The sequence below is a fragment of the Marmota flaviventris genome, chromosome 2 (genome assembly GCF_047511675.1).
Source record: "Marmota flaviventris isolate mMarFla1 chromosome 2, mMarFla1.hap1, whole genome shotgun sequence".
Lineage (NCBI taxonomy): Eukaryota > Metazoa > Chordata > Mammalia > Rodentia > Sciuridae > Marmota > Marmota flaviventris.
The window spans coordinates 64200773-64216037 of NC_092499.1; the positions used below are offsets into that span (position 1 = coordinate 64200773).

At 37.6% G+C, this 15265-nt stretch overlaps 1 protein-coding gene across 2 annotated transcripts in view; it reads left to right on the forward strand.

Annotated features, from left to right (window-relative positions):
• The window catches only part of Dcaf5 (DDB1 and CUL4 associated factor 5), a 100012-nt gene that overhangs the window by 64623 nt on the left and 20124 nt on the right, over positions 1–15265 (forward strand). For both annotated transcript variants that reach the window (XM_027929396.3, XM_027929395.3), the window contains exon 7: positions 10703–10769. In XM_027929396.3, coding sequence (XP_027785197.2) covers positions 10703–10769 — 67 coding nt within the window. The remainder of the gene's footprint in view (positions 1–10702; positions 10770–15265) is intronic.

Genomic DNA, 15265 nt, shown 5'->3' on the forward strand with positions numbered 1-15265 from the left:
CCCTGGAACTTTTTGAAAGAACAAAAGCTATAAACATTCATCTTAGAAAAATGCACATATCCACATAGTTTTACACATAATAATTAAGGGATTTATGGGACTCCTAGAACCTAAGAGACTCAGGTATTATCAAGTCTTGATTAAGATTTTTCCCTTGGATAAGATCATCTCAGTTCACTTACTGACAGATTAAAATTTAAAAATTTAAAAGATTTTGGAATGTGTACAAGTCTATTAGAGATGGTGTGGTTTATAATTGTTCGGTTGAAAAGGAAATCTAGGCAGCCTTGATTTCTTCTTAGGAACAAGTGAAATTGATGTGATCTAGTGACGTGACATAATAGTTCTCTTTTAATGTTTAGCTCCTGCCTAGGAGCATGAGCCCTACTAGTAAACCTGGTTGATATTAATGATAGCGGACAGATAGAACCTGTCCTACTATACCTGCCCAGCCATCTTAGAGACATGATTCTCAGTAGCTCCACTTCTTTTTCTGGTGTCTTTAAGCTTTGGAGAAACAAGGTAAAATAATATTCCTTCCTTAGAATACTTGGAGCCTTTTGCTTGAATGAAGACTGTAAGTACTCACAGATGGACTGAAGTAAGCTATGTAATCTCCCTACTTCCCAGTCCCAAAATGGAGGCTCACAGAGGGGAGACAGGGTACTGAACGCCATTTGATTGATGGCCTCTCGATCCATGTCTAGGTTTCCAAAATGAGTTTTGCTAAATAAGGATTCATCTTTAAGTAGCTACTTTGTTACAGCAGCTGTTGGTAATTTAGAGCATTTTAAATTTCTTCCCTACTGAGTATTTGACTATTATTGGCTGCCACTATGGAATATTTCTTTATTAATAGAATTTTTCCTACTCAGAATACATAAAGGTTGGTTATTTTAATGAATCAAAGGATTCCAGGAGCCTAATGGAGATGAAATGGCAAGTGATCCAAAGAAGCAAGAACAATGTAACTTCACGTGTAAAAATAATATTAATAATTAAAAAATAAGATAACAAATAACCCAATCAACAAATGGGCCAAGGACCTGAACAGACACTTCACAGAGGAGGACATACAATCAATCAACAAGTACATGAAAAAATGCTCACTATCTCTAGCAGTCAGAGAAATGCAAATCAAAACCACCCTAAGATACCATCTCACTCCAGTAAGATTGGCAGCCATTATGAAGTCAAACAACAATAAGTGTTGGCGAGGATGTGGGGAAAAGGGTACTCTTTTACACTGCTGGTGGGACTGCAAATTGGTAAGGCCAATCTGGAAAGCAGTATGGAGATACCTGGGAAAGCTGGGAATGGATCCACCATTTGACCCAGCTATCGCCCTCCTCGGACTATTCCCTGAGGATCTTAAAAGAGCGTACTATAGGGATACTGCCACATCAATGATCATAGCGGCACAATTCACAATAGCTAGACTGTGGAACCAACCTAGATGCCCTTCAATAGATGAATGGATAAAAAAAATGTGGCATCTATACACAATGGAGTACTATGCAGCACTAAAAAATGACAAAATCATAGAATTTGCAGGGAAATGGATGGCATTAGAACAGATTATGCTAAGTGAAGCTAGCCAATCCTTAAAAAACAAATGCCAAATGTCTTCTTTGATATAAAGAGAGCAACTAAGAACAGAACAGGGAGGAAAAGCATGAGGAAAAGATTAACATTAAACAAAGACGAGTGGGGGGAGAGAAAGGGAGAGAGAAGGGAAAGCATATGGAAATGGTAGGAGACCCTCAATGTTACACAAAATTACATAGAAGAGGATGTGAGGGGAAAGGGGGGGGGAAACAAGGGAGAGAATTGAACAACAGCAGATGAGGTAGAGAGGGATGATGGGAGGGGAGGGGAGGGGGGATAATAGGGGAAAGGAAAGGTAGCAGAATACATCAGTCACTAATATGCCATTATGTAAAAATGTGAGTGTGTAACCTATGTGACTCTGCAATTTGTATTTGGGGTAAAAATGGGAGTTCATAACCCAATTGAGTCAAATGTATGAAAGATGATATATCATGAGCTTTGTAATGTTTTGAACAACCAATAAAAAAAATAAATAAAATATTAAAAATAAAAATAATATTAATATTAATATTATGAGTATGCATATTTATGTGCTTTTATTGGAAGCCAATGAAATTCTGTTTCTCTTACCACAAATAAAATAAATCCGAGGCTTTGTCCCTTTCCAAAGAAAATATATGTATATTGCTGTGGATAATATTTATGGCAGGCTCTTAGTATACTATGATATGATCAAAGGTGTATTTTATACCAATTATCTAACCTTTTTTTCCAGAAATGGTCTTCTAGAGAACACATCACAAAGTTCTTCCAACAAATTTTCCCCCTCCTGATAAAAGGTCAAGGGAAATAAGAACTGTGTTTGATTTAAATGTTAAATAGCAATCTCTCTTCTGTTACTAATCCGTCTGTTACAGAGCCATCTGGTTTTTCTGTCCTTGTCAATATAGTTAATCAAACAGGCATGCCATTTATTGGAGGATAATTAATCAGTTACTATGGAAAGATCCTTTGGAGAGAACTGTGTAAGCTGACCAGTACTAAAGGAAAATACATCTTTCAGCAGATGTTTGAGAGTATTAAATGAAGACCCCCCCCACACATACCCCTTTATGTGTGTATCTGTCTGTCCACCCATCTATCCATATTTCTATTGAGAGAGCAGTGAGAGATTTTTGTTTCCAAAGGTTCTGAGTCATATTCTTAGAGCATATAAGGTAGATAGATGGCTTATCCCTTCTGAAATTTTCTTTTTATCTCAGATTGGGTTGGGCATTTTTGTTTATATTCTTATTTCTAAAAAACTTATAATAGTAGGAAGTTATCTATATTCCAAATTTTGGGTTTTTTTTGTTTGTTTGTGTAACCATTAATGTTTAAACAAAGGTGTTAGGGAGAGCCAAATAGTTGCATTGCTTGAGGGTGCTAATTAATTTGATTTTTTTTTTTTTTTTTTATCCTGAGGAAGCTTCTATTTAATGTGGCAGACCACATTTGACCTTCTTTAAACCTACGTGTCATTAAACCTTTTTTTGTGTCTTGGGTGACTATGAGCTTCTTGGGGATTCCAGCTAGCAAAACACCCTGCAAATAGAAAGAGCTCTTTCTAGAGAACGTGTATAATTTAAGTGATGAAGAAAGGTGTTTTAGTCAGCATTTCATTGCTGTGACCAAAAGACCCGACGAGAACAATGTAGAAGAGGAAAATTTTATTTTGGCTTACAGTTTTAGAGGTTCAGCCCATGTTCAGCTGACTCCATAGCTATGGGCCCTAGGTGAGGCAGAACATCATAGTGGAAGGGCATGGTGGAGGAAAGCAGCTCAGGACAAGGCAACCGGGAAGGAGAGAGAGAGAGAGAGAGAGCGCGAGCGAGAGCGCAAGCATGTGTGCCAGCACTCCACTCACCAGAGAAAAGTATAAACTCCAAAGACATGCCTCCCAGTGACCTACTTCCTAGAGCCACACCCCACCTGCCTACAATTACCACCCAGTTAATCCGTATCAGTGGATTGATACAAGGAGTAGGCTGTGCCTTTCAGAATCTAATCATTTTACCTCTGAAAATTCTTGCATTGTCTCCCATGAGCTTTTGGGGAACACCTCATATCTAACCATAACAGTGGGCATTACAACAGTACCAGAGAGCAGGGAGTATTATTCAAGTAGCTGTTTTCTGTAAAGGTTAATGGATTAACAGAAGATATTTGGGCAAATGAGACAGTGACAGTGCTAATGCGGTAATCTTTTTTTCAGTGTTGGTATAGTCGTGGTGTGTTTCTTGAAATCCATTAAGCAGGAGCTGCTGTCTATCTTTCCCTATGCTTGAGCAAGTTATATCTCCATACTGACAGTGGATTAGCTAAAAGCCCTCCATTGTTTGGCCTCAAGTTAACTTTACTTAAAATGGCTAGATTGCTTTCAGATCAGTAAATAGGTTTTCCTCTTGGATCACAGAATGAATGAAGAGTGAGGTGGGTCAGAGAATGGCCAACCGTTAATCTTTATGGCCAGCTGGAAAGGATTATGGTAAATAGGGATCCGCATAACAACCCAGGCTCATTTTTACATTGGTATCATCCATCTTGCCCACAAACCCAAATTAAAATTAAGTATGTCTTCTCCCTGATCATCTTCTGAATTCTACCTCGTTCCTCAACTCAGAACATTTTTGGTAAATGGGGACTCAATTGCAGAGTTTTTAAAACATTTCTTTTCCTTCTTTAGAGACCTCACTGTTGTTCTCAGTCAGGATACAAGGTAAAGACTCATAAAGTGGGTTTTTTATTTGTAGTTTACCCCACACTGTTTAGAATTTAGAGGTAGACCAAAAACTTAGATAAGTGAACCAAATTCTTCATACTTGTGTCCCACTCCGCCACAAATTTAATACCACCTTAATTTAGTTTTTACCTTTTCTAAAACTGAATAGCCATCATTAGACTTTTTAAACTTTATTTTTATTTTTTTAGTTGTTGATAGACCTTTATTTTTATTTATTTATACGCGGTGCTGAGAATCAAACCCAGTGCTTTACACATGCTGGGCAAGTGCACTACCAGTGAGCCACAGCCCTAGCCCCCCATCATTAGGCTTTTTGGTGTTTTAAATGCAAACATTGGTTGTGAAGTCCTGCATCACAAAAGGACATGAAAATATTAAACAGGAAATCGGGGCAACCATTTTTTCTCATATCTTTCTATAGTTTGCCTATTTATAAAGGGCTATCTTGTGCCAAACTTTTCTGTTATCTAGACCAGAAGCCCTTTACTTTGGGTGAGCTTCAGGCCCCAAACATCAGACTCCCTTTGGTAAGAATATGCCCCCACTGTTTGAAATTTTACATATATATATGTATGTGTGTGTATATGTATGTATATATACATACACACACACACATACATATATATATACACACGTGTGTGTGTGTGTGTGTGTGTATAAAGATAAAAAGGAAAAAGGGGGTAGGCATGAAAAGAGGGACTCAGTGGTAGAGCACTTGCCTTACATGGACCAGAGCCATGGGTTCAACATAACAACTCCTCTGTCAGTCCCCCTCCCTCAAACACACACAAAAGAAAGAAAAGGAAAAGAAAAGAGAGAATAAAAAACCTTTATCTCCATTTTTACCACTTGGGGTAAAGTTCAACTTCATGGTTAATTAGAGTAATTGGTGTGTTTTATGTTTTAATATAATTTTATACTTTGAATTTCTTTTGGTAGTAGTTTACATTGGAGCTATTTTGTTTTCTTGCTTATTTTCTCTTGAATCCCATAGCAAATATTTGTGAGTTAGCCCACCAAGACTTGCAGTGCCCTGTTGGTCCTCTTAAGCACTAGCCATTAGCAGGCCTCAGTCTGAGGCTGTAACCAGCCAGGTCTAGGAAGCAATGGCTGTTCCAGCACAGCTTTTCAAGAAAGGACTCTTTCTTTTTTGTTTGATACTGGGGATTAAACCCAGGGGCACTTAACCTCTGAACCACATCCCCAGCCACTTTTTTTTAATTTTTAAATTTTGAGGCAGGGTCTCTCTAAGTTGTTTAGGGCTTGCTAAATTGCTAAGTCTGGCCTCAAACTTGGGATTCTCCTGCCTCAGCCTCCTGAATCACTGGTATTACAGGCATGTGCCACTGTGCCCAGCTAAAAGAGAGGAATCTTTCTGCCTACTCTGATGTCAAATCTCCACCAAGTCCACTTGAAATAATCTTCTCTCTCTCTCTTTCTCTCTCTCTCTCTCTCTCTCTCTCACACACACACACACACATACACATACACACAAAAGATCAAAGAGCTCTTAATGGCTACTTTATATTATTTTTAAATAAACCAGAAGTCTGCCTGTTCTGGAGTACTTGTCCCCCAGATATGCACATAATTTGCTCCCTCATTTCCCTCAGGACTCTGCTAAAAATGCCATTTTATCAGAGAGGCCTTCTGTGACCAGCCTGTATAAAATGGAACCTAATTCTTAATATGCATTAACCTGCTGTTTAGTTTTTCTCTTTAATATTTCCACCACTAGATACTCTATCTATCTATCTATCTATCTATGTTATTGTAATTGTTGAACTTTTTTTCCTTTATCCATATTATATGTGTGTACCTATTTTTTTCATCTTCCACTCATAGAAAGTAAGCTTCATGAGGGCAGGGACAGGGTCTCTTTTGATCAATTCTATATTTCCTTCCCTGGAACAGTACACAATACATAGTAGACATTCAATAAATATTTGCTCAGTAAATAAAGGAATGAACTCAACTTTTATTTCAGTCTCTCACAGTCAGCATTATCCTAGGCAGCCAACTTTTATGCTGGCAGGGGTCCAGCAGACAACCACCAAATGCCATAAATGAATTCCTCAGGGCATTTTGTGATTCTTGTGTGTGTGAATACTTAAACTGTCTGACTAGACGTCAGAGGGTCAAGACCCCCTCCTTGGAAATCATCCCAAGCCATTCCATTGTGGTAGGTAGAAGAGTAGTTTTAACAGGAAGAGAGATCAGGAGTTGTCTTTATTCCTGAGAGGAAGCCTGGACATTCTATGCATTTTCTACATATTTTAGGATCTGTCATATTAAATCCAACAGACTTGAACTCTGTGGGAGAGTTTTCTTCCTTCTAAGGCAATCTTCTGAGTCAGCATTCTCTCTGGAAGTCCCCCTTTTACCTTTTCAGGGCTCTGCCTTGTGAATAGCTGAACAAATAGGAAAGCTCTGACCCTTTGCAAAAAAGTAGTAAAACATACCATAAGCCCAGACTTGAATCACTCTTTTTTAATATTTATTTTTTGTTCATTTGTTTTGTGAAGGCTGAGTAGGGAGGCAAAATAACAGGAATTCTATACAAAATTTGTAGCTTCTCTTAAACTGAGCATGAAATGATGAGATGTTGAATCATAAATAAGTTATATATCATATATACAAATAATTAATGGACAGTTCTTTTGTGTTCTGTAATCCCCACCCCATTTGTCTTTATTTGGGTTCAAATTTCAGGTGCAACTGGTTTATTTGTTAGTGCAGTAAACCTAGAGCAGAGAACTAGAGAAGTAAGACAAGGAAAAGAAGGAAGATTTTGTGGCTACAACTGTGTGCAATTAAAGTTTGACCCTGAGGAGAGGGCATAGAACACAAACATCAGAGTTTTTCTCTCTGGGGCCAGGAAAGGTGGACTGTTGATACATCAACTTGTCTCAGTCAGTCATTGGTTGAAGCCTGCTCCAAAGGAGTGTTCAGTCCCCAGAACAGACTCACAGGCTGTAGAGAATGCCCTCAGGCAGAGATGTAGATACAGGCAGTTAGAGTTCGGGCAAGTATACAAAGCATAAGGCCTGAGGGATATGAGAGGGTGTCAAAGAGGGAGCTGTACCTTGTTTTCTGTTTATATTAAAACTGTAGACTTCATGAGAGCCATTGCTTTATCTTTTCTCCTTCTATCCCTTCTACTTTTAAACTACATCTTTATTTGAAGCTGACTCAGTTCTCAAATCCATCTTGTCTTGTCTCTTCTAAGGATCACCAGGACTCTATTATTACTCATAATGGCAAGTAGCAACTTCTCCTTCAGCTTGAACTTCTGCAACTTCAACATGTTGAATACCTAACATGTTTTATATTTTATACTTTGTTTAAGCTCCTTAGGGTATTATCTTACATGCTTTTGTAAGCACCATAGTACCTTAGAACAACCAGCTCAGTTCTCTCCTTTTGCAGGTAAGGAATCTGAGCTTTTCCCACTGTGTCTTGGCCTAATCACTAACCCTGATAGATAGCGTTTGCTTCATCTTTAAACCTACCTGCCTTTGCCTCTTTTCTCATTTTCCTACAAATGTTTTGAAGGCTAATAAGTTGATTTTTAAATGATCGCAAAGTACTTAATGAAGTATTTATGTTAGGCACGAGGTTTTATATATATCTGAAATTTATATTTGTTGGGGGATATGTCCCCAACAACCTTTTCAGAGTAAGAGTTTTTTTGTTTTTGTTTTTTTGTTTTGACAGTGGGGATTGCTGAGGATTGGACCTAGTGGCACTCTATCACTGAACTATATTTTCAGACAGGGTCTTGTGAAGTTGCTGAGGCTGGCCTCAAAGTTGCAATCCTTTTGCTTCAGCCTCCAGACTAGCTAAGATTTTAGGCTAGTGCCATCAAGCACAGCTTGATTGAGTAAGAAGTGTTTTGTTTGTATGTTTATTTTTGTTTTTCAGAAAATTGTAGGCCTTTCTTTTTCTAGTGAAGTAAGCAAGCTGGGGCCAAAAGAGAGGAAGTAATGCTGACCTCGACTTAAAGTAAAACATGTGTTAGTGCGTGGAAATAAATGAGCTCCCCAGAGTTGTTCACTTGTTGCTATTAGACAATGTTAAGATAATACTTTTATGAATCTAAATTGTAATAAACCTGGTATAGTGTTTTTATTAATTTTTACTAATTGTTGATGAACCTTTACTTTATTGATTTACATGCGGTGCTGAGAATTAAACCCAGTGCCTTACACATGCTAGGCAAGGACTCTACCACTGAGCCACAACCCCAACCCCAGCCCTATATTGTCTTTTTTTTTTTTTTTTTGGTATTGGGGATTGAACTCAGGGGCACTCAACCATTGAGCCATATCCTCAGCCCTATTTTGTTTTATATTTTATTTAGAGACAGAGTCTCACTTAGTTGTTTAGTGCCTCGCTATTGCCGAGGCTGGCTTTGAACTTGAGATCCTCCTGTCTCAGCCTCCCAAGCTGCTGAGATTACGGACATGTGCCTGGTTAATAGTGTCATTTTTAAGATAAGCAATTTGAAGCTGACACATAAAAGGAGACTGTTTATGCCCGTGGCACTAATTTGTGGCTGTGTTGACAATGACTTCCTCTCAAAGATATCCTGACAAGAGGGAAGTATAGAATGCTTGACCTTATGTGAAAGATCCCTGGGAAGCTCTTACTTCTTTATTTTCTGAATTAAATTTTTTTTTTTCAAATTGTGGTAAAATAAGCATAACTCAGTGAGAACCCTGTCTCTAATAAAATAAAATATAGGGCTAGGGATGTAGCTCAGTGGTCAAGTACCCCTGAGTTCAATCCCTGGTGCCAAAAAAAAAATGCAGGTCAGGGACTGGAGCTGTGGCTCAGCAGTAGAGCACTTGCCTAGCATGTGTGATGCACTGGGTTCAATCCTTAGCACCACATAAAACTAAATAAACAGGGGCTGGGGTTATGGCTCAGTGGCAGAGTGCCTGCCTCGCACATGTGAGGCACTGGGTTCCATCCTCAGCATCACATAAAAATAAATAAAACAAAGTAAAGAGATTTCATCCATCTATGACTAAAAAATATTTTTAAAACAAGTAAATAAACTAAGGTGTCGATTCCATCTACAACTAAAAAATAAATAAATAAAGGGGCTGGAGGTGTAGCTCAGTGATAGAGTGTGCTTAGCATGCATGAGGCCTTGGACTCAAACCCTAACACCAAAAACTAGGTAATTAATTGAGTAATAATGAAAATGTTTACTCAGTGGCACTAAATATATTTACATTGTTGTGTACTCATTACTACTGTCCATCTCCAGAATTTTTTATTATCCCAAATTGAAATCCTATACCTGTTAAACACCAACTCCCCAACCCTTGTCAACCACCATTCTACTACCGTTTTTATTAATTTTATTACTCTCAGTACCTCATATAAATGGAACCACTTAATATTTATCTCTTCATGTCTCTTATTTCACTTACTATAATGTCCTCATGGTTCATCCTATTGTAGCATGTTTCAGAAGTTCCTCCCATTGTATGTAGTATTATCACATTTTGTTTTTCTATTCATTATCAGTGGACATTTGGGTTACTTTCATCTTTTGGCTATTATAAATAATGCTTCTATGAATGCAACAATATATCCTTTCAGGTTCTGATGACTTCAGCCTGTGCATATGGAGATATTTGTACAGATATTTGTTAGAATCCTTGCTTCAATTCTTGAATGTATATCTTTGAAATTGCTGAGTAAAATGGTAGCTCTATATAACTTTTTGAGGAATTGCCATATCATTTTTCTTCAGTGGCTCAAAATTTTACATTCCCATACTGGGGTTGTGGCTCAGTAATATTGTGGCTCACCTAGCACGCATGAGGCACTGGGTTTAATCCTCAGCACCACATAAAAACAAAATAAAGGTATTGTGTCCACCTACAACGAAAAAAATAAATATTTAAAAAAAATTTTTTTTTACATTACTACTATCAATACTAGTAACAAGGGTTCCATTTTTCTTCATATCCTAGCCAGTACTTTCTATTTCTTTTCAAAATAGCCATCCTAATACATATGCAGTAGTATTTCATTTTGGGTTTGATTTGATTGTTAGTGATATTGAAAATCTTTGCTTTTACTTTTGAGCTTGTACTTCTTGTTCAAGCCCTTTGCCCATTTTTGAATTGGGTTGTTTCTTTGTTGCTAAGTTTTAGCCACAAGCCTTTCTTTGGATTTGAGGTATTTTAATGAGGATGTTTGCTATGTGATAGCTTATCTTGTTTATTTTTTAAAAGCTTCTTTCTATGTAGATAGCTACATATTATAAATCTACATGTGTATATTATTTTATATTATCTATCCAATTATAAAATAATATATTAAAATATATATTTTTTGTCCCAACAGTATATCCTTTCAGGCTCTGATGACTTCAACCTGTACATGTGGAGAATTCCTGCAGACCCAGAAGCAGGTGAGTATGTTCCTGGTATGAACCCACTGCTATGGTTGGTTCTGTTGATCTTTTGTCATTACAGTGCCCTGAGAGGACATACATATGTCAACAGTTGTTAAGGCTCTTTCCCTCTTTTGGACTCCCTACTGAAGTTAACTAAAGGGAGGCTTTCTTTGTTGACCGACAGGTGTATTTCCTGGGGTTTTGGTAACTCCAGACATGAAACAAATACTTCTACATTTACTCTAATATATTCTGAGAATTTGGATCTAAACCATCTGAGTTTTCAAATAGGATGGATCATCTTTCTTCATTTTTGGTAATAGTGTCCTCATGTGCTGAATGAGTGTTGCTGGTAGGAAAATGACTTATGTTTTCACACTGAGATGTCTCAGTACAGCCCTCTACTCTGGGCAATGCATGGTATCAGACTGAAAAGCACCATTAGAAACAGAAAAGAGGACTATGCCAACTTCATGACACAAAATATGTCTAGTGCTCAGAGTTAAGGGAAGTTTTTGACTGCCTGTTGCTGAATTAACCATATTGTTACCAAACCTCTGTCTTTCAAAACCGGTTGAGGCCCACTTTTGGCCAACTATTGAGTTGCTCTGTCCTAACTACTAAATAAGTTACAGAAGAGCTTTTCTCCTTCTAGAATATGAAAAACATGAGTGAATTTTTCCAGATGGGTCAGCAGCAATCTACCTGAACAAAGGGTAGCACTAAGTATCATTCTGGATGAAGTCTCCCACCCTTATAAATCCTCAATTGATTAGCTCAAATGTAATCTATGGGCTTAATTTTATTTTTTACCTGATCTTGAAAAGCTTTCAATTAAGTCAATGTGCCTTTTAAAATAGAAATTGGACAAATCACTTCTTCTTTGGTACCACTCTCTGGAGACTTTTTCACATTCGTATAATGAAAGACTGAAAAAGAATTAGCAATAGGTTTTTTTCCACTCCCTGGTCATTTCTGTACTGCTTTGGTGGGGGCCACCTAGTCAGCCAGAGCTATAATAACAGAATACCATAGACAGGTATTTATTTTCAAAATTAAGAAATTTATTTTCTTGCAATTCTGGGCTACAAAGTCATGATCAAGGACTCAACAGGTTTGGTTTCTCCTGAGGCCCCTCTACTTGACTTGCAGATGGCTACCTTCTTGCAGTATCCTCATCTGTCTATAGGCACATGCATCCCTGGTGTCCCTTCCTTTTCTTAAAAGGTAGCTATCTTGTCCCCTTCTAGATATTTTTCAGTGATAGTACCCTCACGCTTATTTGGTAGTTCCTCAAAGAAATTATATTCTTCTGCTGTATTGATTTTTCTCCTCTGAATTTGTCCTACCTCGTTAAAGATTAACTGAATACATTCAGTAGATGTAATCTGACTAGACTAGAGAAAAATCTCTGGTTCATTGCTTCTAAAGTGTGCTACGTGGTATTTCAAAAAGTACACCCAGTATCACTTAAGCTGGGATCTACTTAAATTATACTTAGAGTTGGCTAGAAGTCCATTGTTTCCACACAGGCTGTGGCTGGTCGTGGTGCTTGGGTTTTTCTGTACACAAGGACAGAACCTTATGATTATCCCTCTTGTTGGATTCACTAACTGGTAGTTGAAAGGCTTGTTTTCTCTTGTGTCTTTCTTCAACATTACATCATCAATCACAGAAAGTCTGTTCCTTTTATCGTCATCTTGCTCTGCATGTAACAGAAGCATCATTTTAAGTTATTTTTAGCAAACCTCAGCTCATATGGGGATTCAGCCTTCCTGCTACTATTCTAACAGAAACCACCCACATTCTTTTCTTATTCACAAATCTTTACACTTTCTATGCACTATACACTTTCTTGTTCTTTTTTTCTTCCACTTCTGCTATTATTGTAATTAAGTACTTCTTTCCAAGTAGTATAGATAATGTAGTTTTAAAATTAATATTATAATAAAGAGTTTTTTTTTTTTTTGTGGTGCTGGGTATCAAACCCAGGGCCTTATGCATGCAATGCAAGCATTCTACCAACTGAGCTATATCCCCTATAGCCTATAAAGCTTTTAAAAAAATAAAAACACCCCAACAATCTCTCTCTATACATAACATGCTCATAATTTTTTTGAATTTTTAATTTTGGATGTTTTCTTCTATTGAAATCATTCAGTTTTCCAAAAGAGAATCTTCAATCTCTCCTATTTAAAGGGTATCCCCCCCCCACCCTGGCTTTTTTTTTTTTTTTTTGGATACTGGGGATTTAACCAGGGTGCTAACCATTGAGCAACATCCCCAGCCCTTTTTTAAGATTTTGAGACAGGGTCTTGCTAAATTGTTTAGTCTTCCTAAGTTGCTAAGGCTGGTCTTGAACTTGTGATCCTCCTGTCTCAGTCTACTGAGTCACTGGGATTTTAGGCATGCACCATCATGCCTGGCTCATGTCCCAATTTTAAAACCCTTTTAGGTCAATGTCAGTTAGCAACCCCGGGGCCTCTGCTTGTGTAGGGTAAGCATAATTTCCTGACCAGGTGGGCTCCAAGGAAGAACGTTATAGCGTAACTGTTCTTTGTGCATGTTTCAACTTATCCTGTTTTCAGCGCCCCCGGCTTCATCCTATCTTCAGGGATACTTGGTACCTTTCATTTTTTTTATGTTGGTATCTCTATTTTCAAATATTAGCAATCATTTTATAGTTTACAAAAATATTCAGCAAGGTTCAGCAAGCCAAATAAAACAACAGAGAGCTATATGTAGCTCTTGAGTTCTAGTTTTGAATGCTTTGAGGAAGATGATCTTTCAGGAAGCTCTTAATTCAAGCTACTCCCTCTGTGACTTAAACAATTATGGATGAGGATAAGCATGTCTGTGTACGCTCACATGTGGTTGCTGTCTCTCTCCTTATTGAATATAAGATACTAAGGCAGGCCAGTAAGGGGAATCTGGCTTGTTGTTACATACCTTAATAATATAATCAGTACTTGAATATAGATGGCAAGCAGTCAGCATTTATTGAATGCCTGCTGTGTGCTTCACAGCATTGGCCAGATGCTGAGAAAGTCCTGAATATGAGCCAAAGGCAAGGACATCTTTTTCTTCTCTACTCTCTTGTTCAGAAAAACTGTCCATCAGTCCTTCTTTCTTTTTTCTTTCTTTTCTCCCAATACTACACAGACTCCAAAGAGATAGAATTTATTTATTACATAAACAGTTCTGACTTAGTTGGCTAAGTATTTCATACAGGAACTCCCTAGAGGGCCAAAGAGAGAATTTCTAGATATAAGACCCATACCCATTATAAAACTTGCTACCTTGGGTCCCATTTTTCAGTTGATATCAAATAATGACTCATATCTGAAAGCCCTTTTGAAAATCAGAGGAAAGAATAGAACTGGAACTTTTGCTGTGGCAAAAAAACAAAAACCATCAGAATGCTTTGTACCTTTGAAATAGGTAGGTTGTCTTGAGTCTCAGTTTCTTCTGTAAATTGCCCCCCACACTTGCTTACATTATGTGTCTTGGAAACTTTCTAAAAACGACATGCACTCAAATGTAAGACATATTATTGTTAGGAATGGTAAGATTGGTGTATCTCCATGATTTCCAAAACATTTTCTCCCTAGTAACTTAGGTATAGAAATGATGGAGGTGGGTGTCTCTTGAAAACATTTATATTTCCCTTTACTTTTCCCTAATTCTTGTTAGAAAGAATTTTAAGGGGCTGGGGATGTGGCTCAAGCGGTAGCGCGCCCGCCTGGCATGCGTGCGGCCCAGGTTCGATCCTCAGCACCACATACAAACAAAGATGTTGTGTCCGCCAATAACTTAAAGAAATAAATATTTAAAAAATTAAAAAAAAAAAAGAATTTTAAGGTTTTCACAGATAGAGTGACTTTCCCTGAGATATGCCACTACTCTAAGACCTTACTATTTATGTTATAAGATTTGGTAGGCCTGATTTTCAATTCCTAATCCATTCATCTTCTAGTTGTGGACTTTGAAAAAATTGCCTAATCTTGCCCAACTTCTGCTTTTTCATCTGTAAAATAAAGATAATAACATCATCAACAGAAATAACTACTACCTTCTTAGGGTTACTATAAGAGTACTTAGTAGCTACTCAGTGATTGCTATTCCTCATTAAGAAAGCTTTTTCCCTTTTTTGACACTCCTTTTAAAAACTCCTTAGAGAACAAAACGTTGTCCTTTGGTGCCCCCGTGAATGGCTGTTTGAGTTGTTCTTACATGAAGACTGCTGTTTGACTCATCGCTAGTTTAAATGGTTCCCTTATTTGACAAATTTTTCCGTGAATGGAAGAGAGAAACATGCATTTTCATTGCCAAGTCACTGTAGCCACCCCCACTGGCAGTAGGCTGAGGAAGTAGGCTGGAAACAGCTGTAAATGTGTATTCGTGGGCTGGCATATGTGTGTATGCTTTGTCCCTCTTCCTTTTTCTAGACATGTATTCATTCTCAAATGAATTAGGCCTAGGCATCTGTTTTTTTTTTTTTTTGTTTTGTT